The sequence below is a fragment of the Engystomops pustulosus genome, chromosome 2, assembly GCF_040894005.1.
Source record: "Engystomops pustulosus chromosome 2, aEngPut4.maternal, whole genome shotgun sequence".
NCBI classification, from domain to species: domain Eukaryota; kingdom Metazoa; phylum Chordata; class Amphibia; order Anura; family Leptodactylidae; genus Engystomops; species Engystomops pustulosus.
The window spans coordinates 16933728-16948775 of NC_092412.1; the positions used below are offsets into that span (position 1 = coordinate 16933728).

The following is a 15048-nucleotide window of genomic DNA, read 5'->3' on the forward strand; positions in this document are numbered from 1 at the left end:
GACATTTTGGGACGCCACGATACCGATCATGTTTATGACTTTTACTCTTTATTTATTTTTATATGTGATCTAGGGAAAAGGGGGGGTATTTTAATTATTTTAAATTAAAAAAAAATTTCCATTATTTCAGACCCTCCATTGTACTTTAACCCTGCAGGGTCCGATTGCTAATATTATATACTGCAATACTACTGTACCAGCCATCTGCTGTATTATACAGCCGACACCCACTGTGTGACACCCCGGTGAGCTCTCTCGATACACCACTGCGGCACCAAGATGTTGTAGTACGTCCTGTTGCGTGAAGGAAAGGCAGGGGCCGCAAACTATTGTCCCGAGAGCCATGGTTGGCCCGCAGGCCGCAAGTTTTAGACCCCTGCACTAGAATGAGGACAGGATGGTGGCAATGATTACACAAGACTGAGGAATGACTGGTGGCAGTGATTACACTAGACTGAGGACTGACTAGTGGTAGTGATTACACTAGACTGAGGACTGACTGCTGGCAGTGATTACACTAGACTGAGGACTGACTAGTGGCAGTGATTACATCTAGACTGAGGACTGACTGCTGGCAATGATTACACTAGACTGAGGACTGACTAGTGGCAGTGATTACATCTAGACTGAGGACTGACTGCTGGCAATGATTACACTAGACTGAGGACTGACTGCTGTCAGTGATTACACTAGACTGAGGACTGACTAGTGGCAATGATTACACTAGACTGAGGACTGACTGCTGGCAATGATTACACTAGACTGAGGACTGACTGCTGGCAGTGATTACACTAGACTGAGGACTGACTAGTGGCAATGATTACACTAGACTGAGGACTGACTGCTGGCAGTGATTACACTAGTCCCACATGGGGCATCTCCAATATGTAGGATAGAGATTAGAGATGAGCGAGCACTAAAATGCTCGAGTGCTCGTTACTCGAGACAAAATTTTTCCGATGCTCGTTTCGAATAACGAACCCCATTGAAGTCAATGGGAGACTCGAGCATTTTTCAAGGGGACCAAGGCTCTGCACAGGGAAGCTTGGCCAAAAATCTGGAAACCTCAGAAAATGATGGAAACACCACGGAAATGGACAGGAAACAGCAGGGGCAGCATGCATGGATGCCTCTGAGGCTGCTTAATCGCACCATTATGCCAAAATTATGGGCAACAGCATGTACGATGACAGAGTGACCGAGTGACGCTGCTATGGAGACAATTAAATTTGGATAGTGCCTGTATGTGGCAGTCCAAAAAAGTTTTCAAAACAGAGGATCGGGTAGGTGACCCACGAGAAAAATTTAATAGATAGAGTACCTGTATGTGGCAGTCCCAAAAAATTTTTAAAACAGAGGACTGGGTAGGTGGCCCTCCATAATAATTAAATACATAGAGTACCTGTATGTGGCACTCCCAAAAAATTTTTGTGGCCTCAACAGTGCTCTACCACGTGTCCCAGTAAGTTGAGACATGAAGCTTGGGAGTGTAGCTCTGCAGCTTTCTCTTGCTCCCTCATCAGCAGGTAGTGTCTCACCCCGCCCAGGACCACGGCCTTTGACCCCTACAAGAATCGGATGCCCACGCCCTCGTCCTCTACCCTTAGCCCTCGGGTTCAACATTTCTCAAATTAAAGTCTATTTTATTGACAAAAGAGAAATATAAACAGTTAATTTTTTGGTAATTAATTTTTTTTTTTTTTATAGAACAAAACGTGCAGAAGAAATCAGACAACAACCACAGAAGATGATTCCTCTGGCTAGTTTCTAACCAACACTGACAAGTAGCTCTAACAAGGGCTGTTGGGTTCTTGTAGAATCACTCCTGCCTAACACTATTCTAATAGAACACCCTAACGCTTTCCCTGACCAGCAGCAGCTCTCTCCCTAGCGGCATCCAGAGACAGAATGATCCGAGCAGCGCGGGCAGCGGCTAGTCTATCCCAGGGTCACCTGATCTGGCCAGCCAACCACTGCTATCGACGTGTAAGGGTACCACGTCATGCTGGGTGGAGTGCAGAGTCTCCTGGCTTGTGATTGGCTCTGTTTCTGGCCGTCAAAAATCAGAATGCCGGGAGATGCCATTTTCTCGAGCTGGCGAAATACTCGTCCGAGCAACGAGCAGTTTCGAGTACGCTAATGCTCGAACGAACATCAAGCTCGGACGAGTATGTTCGCTCATCTCTAGTAGAGATATATCTCATCTTCTATCCAGGATTTAGATGCTAGAAGGGTCCTACAGCTTCCTCTTTATTGCACTATTTTCCCCCATCATCTGCTTTAGTTTTTATTTTTTGTAACCCAATATACAGCTGGTACAGAAAGTATTCAGACCCCTCTACATTTTTCACTCTTTGTTTTATTGCAGCCAATTGGTAAGATTGAAAAAAATCATTTTTTGGCCATTAATGTGCACTCTGCCACCACTTTGACAGAAAAAAAACAGAAATGTAGATATTTTTGCAAATTTTTATACAAGAAGAACTGAAATATCACGGTCACAGGTATACAACCCCTTTGCTCAGTGTTGAGTAGAAACAGCTTTGGAGCTGGTGCAGCCAGGAGTCTCCTTGGCAATGAAGTTCCTCACAACTGGATTTGGGGATCCTCTGCCTCTTACTTGCAGATCCTCTCAAAGTCCCTCAGGTTGGATGGTGGATGTTGGTGGAGGCCATTTTCCAGTCTCTACAATGATGTTCAATTGGGTTTAGGTCCAGGCTCTGGCCAGGCCGGTCAGGAATGGTCACAGAGATGTTCTGAAGCCTCTGCTGTGGTATCATAGCCGTGTGCTTAGGGTCATTGTCTTGTTGGAAGGTTCTGTCCAGTGTGAGGTCCAGAGCATCTGGAAGAGGTTTTTATCCAGGATATCTCTGTACTTGGCCACATTCATCTTTCCTTCCACTACAACCAGTGCCCCCCCCACCCCATAGCCTGATGCTGCCACCACCATGTATCACTGCTGGGATTGGATTTGGCAGGTGATGAGCAGTGCCCGCTTTTGTTCCACCACTTAGAATTAACGCCAAAGGGTTCACTCTTCATCTCATCAGACTAGAGAATGCTATTTTTCATAGTCTGAGAGTCCTTCATGTGTTTTGCACATTGTATGTGGATTTCATATATCTTGCACTGAGGAGAGGCATCCGTCGGCAGACTCTGCCATAAAGCCCAGACTGGTGGAGGCTACAGAGATACATGACTCCCATTTCCCTACTGCATCTCTGGAGCTCCGCCGCAGTGATTTTGGGATTCTTCTTTATCTCTCTCCCCAAGGCTCTTCTCTCTCAATTGCTCGTCCAGGTCGAGGAAGAGTTGTGGTTGTCCCAAACGTCTTCTATTTAAGGATTATGGAGGCCACTTTACTCTTAGGAACCTCGAGTCCTGCCGAAAATAATTTGTAACCTTAGCTAGATCTGCTTGCCACAATTCCGTCTCTGAACTCTTTGGGTAGTTCCTTAGACCTCATGATTCTCATGTGCTTTGACATGCACTGTGCACTGTGAGAATCATGCCTCTGAGACATCTTTTCCCCACGCTCCAGCCTGCTAAATATAAGTCTTTTTTCTAAGTACAGATACTCACCCCTGCTCCTCCTCATTCCGATCGTGACGCTGGTCTTCTTTGATGTTGACATGCCGGGATCAGAATGATGAGGAGCGGGGTTTATTATTTGTACTTAGTTTTTTTAAATACTAAGTGGTTGTTTTCAGTTAAAGGGGTCTTCTCATTTCAGCAAAAAATTGTTATTTTTTTTAATGATAAAAAGTTATACAATTTCCCAATATACTTTCTGTATCAATTCCTCAAAGATTTCTAGATCTCTGCTTGCTGTTCTTCTATGGAATGCGTCTGTTTGGTACTAGTGGACAGAAATCTGACCATGGTCACACAGATGCACAGCTCGTTATAACACGGGCAGTAATCAAAGCTGTGTGTTATAACGAGCCGTGCACCTGTGTGACTATGGTCCGATTTCTGTCCACTAGTAGTAAAGATAGAAGCTTTCTATAGAATGTCAGGAAGCAGAGATCTACAAAACTGTAAGGAATTGATACATAAAATATATTGGAAAATTGTATAACTTTTTATAATAAAAAGAATGACATTAATTTGCTGTAATGAGAATACCCCTTTAATTAAACAGAGCTGGAATCCAATGAAGGAGTAGAACCATCTCATGGAGGATCAGAAGTAAATGGACATCATGTGAGTTAAATATGAGCAGCATAGAAGGATAAACTGATTTATAATGGCCCAGCTCCTCATTTGGAGGCTGAGATTGGTCAGGCCATTACAGGTGGACATTCTTTTAGTAAAACATCACTGACCCACTTCCAAACCAATAAGGTTCTTCATAGCATCTTCAGATTCATGTAGGCCATGAACTAGGTTGTCCTTCTATTCCTCTGTACACAGAGGATCTAATGGCCAGTCCGGCTTGTCTAATGCAGCAGCTCATGCATGGCAGTTTCTAAGCAATTGGTTGTAAAGGGCAAATCACAGCCCCCAATGCACCCCAATTTTAGCATAAACAACCCTCACAAACTAAAAATATCAGAGACATGTATATATGTATGAATTATAGTGTATGCATATACATACAGTGTTCCTCCTTTAATTATAACAAGGTGCCTGTCATTAATTATTTTAATAGCAATTTACATATACACTTCACCAGAACAAAGCACCTGTATGGAGTCCAATACATAAGTACAGTACTAGAACCAAGCTTCATACACAAACACAGCACCAGGACCTATACCCTGTCCCCATATACTTATAGAGTTTCCCAAATGATTTTACATATATATACAGCCCTCTAATTTACATGTATACATTACCCCCATAATGAATTAATACATGAAGTCCCCCCTTTCATACTGTGCCCCCTGTAATAAATATACATCTTAAAAACATGATAAAATACCCCCAAGTATATAGGTATCCAGAGCACTGCCCCCCAATATATAGCTATCCAGGACGCTGTCCTGAGTATATATGTATCCAGCACACTGTCCCCAGTATATAGGTATCCAGGACACTGCCCTGAGGATATATGTATCCAGCACACTGTCCCCAGTATATAGGTATCCAGGACACTGCCCTGAGTATATATGTATCCAGAGCACTGCCCCCCAATATATAGCTATCCAGGATGTTGTCCTGAGTATATATGTATCCAGCACACTGTCCCCAGTATATAGGTATCCAGGACACTGCCCTGAGTATATATGTATCCAGCACACTGTCCCCAGTATATAGGTATCCAGGACACTGCCCTGAGTATATATGTATCCAGCACACTGTCCCCAGTATATAGGTATCCAGGACACTGTCCTCAGTATATATGTATCCAGCACACTGTCCCCAGTATATAGGTATCCAGGACACTGCAGCCTCCCCCAGTTTATAGGTAGCCAGCACACTGCATCCCCCACACAATATATAGGGAGCCACAGGGAACAGTTGGCAGCTGCTGGCACCCCCCATTTCTTACACCTGGTTGTGTTTGGGGCCATCACCGTCCCTGCTCTATGGAAGAAACAGGCCTGATTCTGTGTCATGTTATCTGATCCAAGCTCTTGATACTGTGTTGTGAGGTACATCAAACCTTTGCAGACATGAAACATGGATGACAGGGCTGGATGACGGACTGGGCTGTAGGCATCTCCTCATGTCACCAGAGGTGACAACAACAAAACTGAATAAGAACCCTGAGAAATATCATTATATTCTTCGTCCAATCTCTTCACTGCTTTGACTTCCAGATTCTCCGTAGGCCGGAACAAACAAGGTGTCTAATAGCTATTGAACACTGAAGAGACACATTACTGTAACTTTGGTGATCAAAATTACAACAATCTTTAGAGATGAGACTGACCTCATGAGGCCACCTCTTTAAAATGAAACCTAAAAACTGGATCCATATGTTATGATTTTTGGGATTCATAAGTTGTTGTTATTTCAAACTAATTTTTTGTAACTTGATGAACATTTTAATTCGAAGAGCCTCCATCCGCATCCCATATATGAGAGGATTAAAAGTCACTGAAATTAAAACACTTGTTATAGAGATAACGATCTGCCCAGCAGTCGAGACGGAACCACTGCCCAACCTGTACCGGAATGTAACAAAAAGAGTGGTGGCCAGGTATGTAGAGAATGTGACAATGTGGGTGACCAGGGTGTGGATGGCCTTCTGACTGGACTCAGATGAGACCTTTAGGCAGACTAGAACTGTCCTTATGTAGCAGTAGATTACCACCAGTATACAGCCGACTGTCATGGTCAGGGTCCAGGTGGTGCCAAAGATGGTGTTCACAGTTATGTCACCGCAAGCCAGACGTTGAAGAGATAAAGTCTCACAGTAGATGTTATTAATATCCACCCCACACATGGACAACCTGGCCACTAAAGCCACTCCTACGCCAAGACCTAAGAAGACATAAGCCAATACGATAAACACTATTTGGAAAGCTCTTCCATTGGTCATCAGGGTTGGGTATCTCAATGGATGGCAAACAGCTAAATATCGATCATAAGCCATGACCGTGAAGGTAAAATATTCAATAGAACCACAGCTTTGAACACAAAAGGCTTGGAGGAGACATCCCTTCAATGATATGGTGCTAAAATTGAAAAACAGGTCAACCACCAACTTGAGAAGAATAGTCGAATTTCCAAAAATACCATTGACCACCAGGTTACTTATAAAAATGTACATGGGCTCATGAAGGGTCTCTTCTGACCACACAACATACACAATCATAGAAGACAATATCATAGTGGAGATGTAGATTATTATGCCCAACGTGGCGTAAAGATGCCGGAGGTGCTCCATCTCCACGATTCCAAGGAGAAGAAGGTTTGTGTTTATTTTGGATGAATTCTCCATCTTCTGAAGGCTGAATTTTTCGGAGGATCAGGTAACTGTAAAATATTAAGAAATGAAGAGAGAACAATGAGTTCAGTAGTACTTAAGATGTAAATAATAACAACTTGACTTCTGTTAGACCTACAGAACCTTTTATGAGGTTAAAGGGAACATACCACCACGATTATACCTATAAACGTAGATCGGGTGGTAGGTGGATGTACAGGATGTGAGGATAGCCCTTTTTAGAGCTAATCCTCACGTCCCCGCTATCTTTTTAAAAATGTAATACCCTAATATGTAAATTTTCTTAAGTGGCTACTGGGGCGTATCATAGCCGGACTTGAGGCTACACGTTGCGTGTATTCCACGCCCCAGTAGCCTCTTTTCTCCTCCTACCCTGACAACTTCGGCGGGCAGCTCCTCGTAGCTGTGCGCCCTCGTCCGAGAAGCCCGAATTCTGTGAATGGAGCAGTGGCCTCGCAGCTGGGGACCGGCCGTTATGTATATGCGCAGAACGCTGGTTTCCCGGATGAGGGTAGCCGAAGATGTCAGGGTAGGGTAGCTTCCTGAACGAGAGCACCGAAGATGTCAGAATTGGAGGAGAAAAGAGGCTACTGGGGCGTGGAGTAGCCGCGACGTGTAGCCTCATGTCCGACTATTATATGCCCCATTAGCCGCTTAAGAAAATTTACATATAAGGGTATTCAAGTTTTATAAAGATAGTGGGGATGTGAGGACTATCTCTACAAAGGGCTATCCTCACGGCCCATACATCCACCTACCACCCGTTCTACCTTTATAGGTAGAATTGTGGTGGTAGGTTCCCTTTAAGACCTGGGTCGACTGGGGAATCCTCTGGTTGGCCGCTCACACACATTCCTAGATTTAAACAAAAAACTCTCCGTTATAGATGTTTTCTTCCCAAATGCCTTGGGCATCAAACCTTTAGAAGTAGTGAAGATCATCCAATGCCAAGATCTCAAGGTTAGAGAGATTAGAATAAGGATCACCCAGATGTCGGAGTTCTTATAAGAATCTATATACAGAGCCCCTCAAGGCAAGATATCATTTGTCCTTTTTACTATTTCCTCTTTTATGATAAAAATTTACCTGCAATAAAAAAAATGACCCCATCATGCCAAGGAACTTAGTGTAAGCTAAAAAGTGTCATCTCAATAACCGCACCAGTATCTCCCACATCTCCAGTTCTTTGCTGTAGAGACACTGATGTGATAGATACTAGTGTGAATTTAAAGCTGAGGTTTTCATCTTTAAAATGACACCGGAAGATGGTTCTATTGATGGGCTTTGGGTGCTAGAGAACACCAGTAGCACTGTCCAAAGTCATACTGTCCCTTCAGCCTCTCAATGTGACTTATCTGGGGCAAAAAGTGTATGATGTTGGTCACTTGTACAGTATTTGTCATACCTGACCTGTATAATGAGTACAGATCATGTAGTAGATGTGTCCTGCAGTCCTATGTAACACCACAGATAACACAGTGATATCTCTGAGTACAGATCATGTAGTAGATGTGTCCTGCAGTCCTATGTAACACCACAGATAACACAGTGATATCTCTGAGTACAGATCATGTAGTAGATGTGACCTGCAGTCCTATGTAACACCACAGATAACACAGTGATATCTCTCTGAGTACAGATCATGTAGTAGATGTGTCCTGCAGTCCTATGTAACACCACAGATAACACAGTGATATCTCTGAGTACAGATCATGTAGTAGATGTGTCCTGCAGTCCTATGTAACACCACAGATAACACAGTGATATCTCTCTGAGTACAGATCATGTAGTAGATGTGTCCTGCAGTCCTATGTAACACCACAGATAACACAGTGATATCTCTCTGAGTACAGATCATGTAGTAGATGTGTCCTGCAGTCCTATGTAACACCACAGATAACAGTGATATCTCTGAGTACAGATCATGTAGTAGATGTGCCCTGCAGTCCTATGTAACACCACAGATAACACAGTGATATCTCTGAGTACAGATCATGTAGTAGATGTGTCCTGCAGTCCTATGTAACACCACAGATAACACAGTGATTTCTCTCTGAGTACAGATCATGTAGTAGATGTGTCCTGCAGTCCTATGTAACACCACAGATAACACAGTGATATCTCTGAGTACAGATCATGTAGTAGATGTGTCCTGCAGTCCTATGTAACACCACAGATAACACAGGGATATCTCTCTGAGTACAAATCATGTAGTAGATGTAACCTGCAGTCCTATGTAACACCACAGATAACACAGTGATATCTCTCTGAGTACAGATCATGTAGTAGATGTGTCCTGCAGTCCTATGTAACACCACAGATAACACAGGGATATCTCTCTGAGTACAGATCATGTAGTAGATGTGTCCTGCAGTCCTATGTAACATCACAGATAACACAGTGATATCTCTGAGTACAGATCATGTAGTAGATGTGTCCTGCAGTCCTATGTAACACCACAGATAACACAGTGATATCTCTGAGTACAGATCATGTAGTACATGTGACCTGCAGTCCTATGTAACACATACCAGGGTGACATCACATTGTACCTTCACAGATTTGTACAGTGACTGCTGATCTTCTTCCCATGTGATGTTTTGTTATAGCTTTTTGTGTGTTTTGGGTGTTTTTGATCTTCTGCTGTTCCTCAGTCTGTGGATACGGTCACCGCTCTGTAATACGGTATAACCAGCAGTCCCATGTCACTGCAGGACACACATGTGGGTAGTAATCCAGCATCACATCTCATGTGCGGAGGTTTTATAAGGATGATACTTTCCTCTGAGGACGATGTGCTCTATATGGAAACCTGGTCCCAGTGGACCAGAGGTCGGATCTGCAGAGGATGCAACATGTCACATACAGGAGGGACACGGCACATTACAGATATTATACTGTCAGCTCATTATTACATAATTGTTATTATTATTATGAGATTATTACACAGATATCTGTGTAACCTTTAACTAAACAATGTGAAGCATAATCTCATGCACAGAGATGAGTATCACAATGGCCAACACACTTTTAAACAAGATAAGGCAAAAACAAGAAGAAAAGAGCAAGTGTGTAAAGGCTAGAAAAACCAATTAACTTTATTGTGCCATATAGGCAAACAGGTTCGCACATACAAGATTAAAAACATTTAAAAGTGTACAAACACACATATAAGCACAACAAGGTGGGTCAAGGTTGTGTATGCGAGACCCACACACAGCCACAGGTCAATACAAAAATACGTGAATGCAATGCCCTCACAATAGCAAGATAAGACTAAAGCCCTAAAAACTGTGTCTGATCCCCGTCCTGAGAGGATATGATAAGTCAAATCCAAACGTCCAAAATAATGGCATAACAGTATTGCACAAGGTCCAGGACAAGACTGGAATAGATCAATCAAACAGAGCACAGTAAAAAGACCAGTGACAGGGAAAGTCCCCTAGGATGTAGACAAAAACAGAGCCTAAGTCATAAGGATTACTAGTCTAATAAACCCAAGTGGGAATAGGGAGAGCTGGGTCAGAGACCCGTGGCTGAAGGCACCCCACGCGTTCCGTCGCTGGATTGCGACTTCCTCAGGGGTAAGTGCCTTCTGACCCGTGGAGCCTACCTTATATGTCCCCAGGAGATAACCGGCCTCCAATCGCTGCCATGTGTTTAGTATGAGCACCTGTATGTGTGCTCACCAACATGGCGAAATTATCGCGAGAACAGCCAAATCCCGCGCATGCGCATATTAGGTAATCACTGACAACGGCGGAGAATATGCGCCTGCATACTAGGTCATGCGCAAGTGCGACTGAATCAAGCGTCAATTTTGGCGCACGCGAAAATACAGGCTATGTCAGGCGGCGAGGTATGCGCATGCGTGCAGTAAATATGAAGGTTTTTAGGAAGCGTTTACAAAGCGCTAGCGTGCCCAATCTGCAAGTGTCATAGCAGGGTGAGAGATAGCGAATTTATGTGCACATATCAGAAAACGTGTTTACAAAATATAAAACGTGCCGAATACACCATGATTAGAGATGAGCGAACATACTCGTCCGAGCTTGATGCTCGTTCGAGCATTAGCGTACTCGAAACTGCTCGTTGCTCGGACGAATACTTCACCCGCTCGAGAAAATGGCATCTCCCGCCGTTTTGCTTTTTGGCGGCCAGAAACAGAGCCAATCACAAGCCAGGAGACTCTGCACTCCACCCAGCATGACGTGGTACCCTTACACGTCGATAGCAGTGGTTGGCTGGCCAGATCAGGTGACCCTAGGATAGACTAGCCGCTGCCCGCGCTGCTCGGATCATTCTGTCTCTGGATGCCGCTAGGGAGAGAGCTGCTGCTGGTCAGGGAAAGCGTTAGGGTGTTCTATTAGAATAGTGTTAGGCAGGAGTGATTCTCCAAGAACCCAACAGCCCTTCTTAGGCCTACAATAACGTTATACATTTTTTTTTTTATTTGCAGCTAGTACCATATTGTGAGGAATTTGCAGGGGGACTTGCTACCGTTGTGTTTAGCTCTTAGTGACACACATATCCACCTCAAACACCAAAGTGGGAAAATTTATTAGGGGTTTGAGTAGAATTAGGCAGAGTCTGCTGATTTTTTTTTTTTTTTTACATTTATTTCATTTTATAGCTCAAACTCATCTTGCAAAGCACAAAATCCAGTTGTGTGCTGTCAGTGTAGGTTAGAAACTAGCCATAGCAATAGGATAGCATCGTTTTGTTAAAAAAAATAAAAAACTAAAAAAAAATAAACACAATTTTTTTTTTTTTTCAAGTTTACACTTTAATTTGGAAAATGTTTAACCCGAGGGCTAGGGGTAGAGGACGAGGGCGTGGACGTGGGCGTCCACCTACTGCAGGGGTCAGAGGCCGTGGTCCTGGCCGGGGTGAGACACCACCTGCTGATGAGGGAGCAGGGGAACGCCGCAGAGCTACACTCCCTAGGTTCATGTCTGAAGTTACTGGGACTCATGGTAGAGCACTGTTGAGGCCAGAACAGTGCGAAGAGGTGATGTCGTGGATTGCGGACAATGCTTCTAGCCATTTGTCCACCAGTCAGTCTTCCACGCAGTCCACCCATGTCACCGAAATCGGCACTCCTCCAGCTCCTCCACCTCAGCCTCCTTCCCCCCAGTCTGCCCCCTCCCACCAAAATTTGGCATTTGAACCGGCATACTCTGAGGAACTGTTTTCTGGACCCTTCCCACAGTCACAAACCACTTGTCCTGCTGCTGCTGAGCTATTTTCCGATGCCCAGGTTTTCCACCAGTCGCAGTCTGTGGGTGATGATGACATTATTCACGTAGTGGAAGAAGTGTGTAAAGAGGTGTCGGATGATGAGGAGACACGGTTGTCAGACAGTGGTGAAGTTGTTGTCAGGGCAGGAAGTCCGAGGGGGGAGCAGACTGAGGGATCGGAGGATGATGAGGTGACAGACCCAAGCTGGGTTGATAGGCCGGGTGAACACAGTGCTTCTGAGACGGAGGCGAGTCCTATAGCAGAACAGGTTGGAAGAGGCAGTGGTGGGGCCAGACGGAGAGGCAGGGCCAGAGCTGGTGCATCAGCGCTAAATGTTGCCCGTAGTCAAGCTCCCGTGGCGAGGGCTAGATTTTCAGAAGTCTGGAGGTTCTTTAAAGAAACACTGGATGACCGACGGACTGTGGTGTGCAACCTTTGCCAAACCAGGATCAGCAGGGGTTCCACCACTACTAGCTTAACTACCACCAGTATGCGCAGGCATCTGAATGTTAAACACCCCACTCAATGGCACCAAGCCCGTTCACCTCCGGCCGGGCACACCACTGCTCCTTCCCCTGTGTCATCTGCTAGTCAGCCCCCTGCCCAGGACCCCGGCCCAAACACCTCCCGTGCGAAAACCCCATCTTCGCCTCCACGATCCTCCACAGCATCCACCAGCGTTCAGCTCTCCATACCCCGGACGCTGGAGCGCAAAAGGAGGTATAGCGCAGCCCACCCACACGCCCAAGCCCTCAACGTCCACATCTCCAAGTTGCTTAGCCTGGAGATGCTGCCCTATAGGCTGGTAGAGACCGAGGCCTTTCGAAACCTCATGGCGGCGGCCGCCCCTCGGTATTCGGTGCCCAGCCGCCACTACTTTTCCCGATGTGCACAAGCACGTGTCAGAGAACATCCTCCGTGCCCTGACCAACGCCGTTTCTGACAAGGTCCACCTGACCACGGACACGTGGACGAGTGCTGCCGGGCAGGGCCACTATATATCGCTGACGGCACATTGGGTTAACTTGGTGGAGGCTGGGACCGAGTCTGACCCTGGGGCTGGTCATATACTGCCGACGCCAAGGATTGCGGGGCCTACCTCGGTCCAGGTCTCAAAGGCCTACTATGCCTCCTCCTCCTCCCACCCCTCCTCCACCTCCTCCTCTGAATTACCATCCGTGGGCATGTCGCCATCAGTCGGTAGCTCTAGGCACAGCAGCAGTGCCATCGCTAAGCGACAGCAGGCGGTGCTCAAACTGCTGAGCCTAGGCGATAAAAGGCACACCGCCCAAGAGTTATTACAGGGTATCACGGCGCAGACTGATCTGTGGCTGGCACCGCTGAACCTGAAGCCAGGCATGGTTGTGTGTGACAACGGCCGTAACCTGGTGGCAGCTCTGCAACTCGGCAGACTGACACATGTGCCATGCCTGACCCCTGTGTTAAATCTCATAGTTCAGCGTTTCCTCAAGACATACCTCAAGACATACCGTGGTCCTGGGCGGGGTGAGACACCACCTGCTGATGAGGGAGCAGGGGAACGCCGCAGAGCTACACTCCCTAGGTTCATCATGTCTCAAGTTACTGGGACTCGTGGTAGAGCACTGTTGAGGCCAGAACAGTGCGAAGAGGTGATGTCGTGGATTGCGGACAATGCTTCTAGCCATTTGTCCACCAGTCAGTCTTCCACGCAGTCCACCCATGTCAGCGAAATCGGCACTCCTCCAGCTCCTCCACCTCAGCCTCCTTCCCCCCAGTCTGCCCCCTCCCACCAAAATTTGGCATTTGAACCGGCATACTCTGAGGAACTGTTTTCTGGACCCTTCCCACAGTCACAAACCACTTGTCCTGCTGCTGCTGAGCTATTTTCCGATGCCCAGGTTTTCCACCAGTCGCAGTCTGTGGGTGATGATGACATTATTCACGTAGTGGAAGAAGTGTGTGAAGAGGTGTCGGACGATGAGGAGACACGGTTGTCAGACAGTGGTGAAGTTGTTGTCAGGGCAGGAAGTCCGAGGGGGGAGCAGACTGAGGGATCGGAGGATGATGAGGTGACAGACCCAAGCTGGGTTGATAGGCCGGGTGAACACAGTGCTTCTGAGACGGAGGCGAGTCCTATAGCAGAACAGGTTGGAAGAGGCAGTGGTGGGGCCAGACGGACGCCGACGCCGAGGATTGCGGGGCCTACCTCGGTCCAGGTCTCAAAGGCCTACTATGCCTCCAGCTCCTCCCACCCCTCCTCCACCTCCTCCTCTGAATTACCATCCGTGGGCATGGCGCCATCAGTCGGTAGCTCTAGGCACAGCAGCAGTGCCATCGCTAAGCGACAGCAGGCGGTGCTCAAACTGCTGAGCCTAGGCGATAAAAGGCACACCGCCCAAGAGTTATTACAGGGTATCACGGCGCAGACTGATCTGTGGCTGGCACCGCTGAACCTGAAGCCAGGCATGGTTGTGTGTGACAACGGCCGTAACCTGGTGGCAGCTCTGCAACTCGGCAGACTGACACATGTGCCATGCCTGGCCCATGTGTTAAATCTCATAGTTCAGCGTTTCCTCAAGACATACCCCAATCTGTCTGATTTGCTCATGAAGTTGCGCCGCATCTGTGCGCATTTCAGGAAGTCCAGCACAGATGCTGCCACTCTCAGGGCAGCGCAGCGCCGCCTCCAACTGCCCGCTCACCGACTGTTGTGCGACGTGCCCACGAGGTGGAATTCAACACTAACCATGTTATCCAGAGTTTACCAGCAGCGCAGAGCGATTGTAGACTGCCAGATGTCAACTTCCACCAGAACTGGTAGTCAGGTCAGTCAGCTTCCTCAATGAGGAGTGGACGTGGATGTCTGATATCTGTCAGGTGCTGAGTAACTTTGAGGAGTCAACACAGATGGTCAGTGGTGATGC

General features: G+C 46.4%; 1 protein-coding gene across 1 annotated transcript in view; it reads right to left on the bottom strand.

Annotated features, from left to right (window-relative positions):
• Window positions 1-6728: 6728 nt before the first annotated feature.
• LOC140116994 (olfactory receptor 5AP2-like) overlaps window positions 6729-15048 on the bottom strand; it is a 30153-nt gene continuing 21833 nt past the window's right edge. Inside the window, exon 2 of the mRNA XM_072133424.1 lies at window positions 6729-6930. Within this exon, the coding sequence (XP_071989525.1) occupies window positions 6729-6930 (202 nt within the window). The remainder of the gene's footprint in view (window positions 6931-15048) is intronic.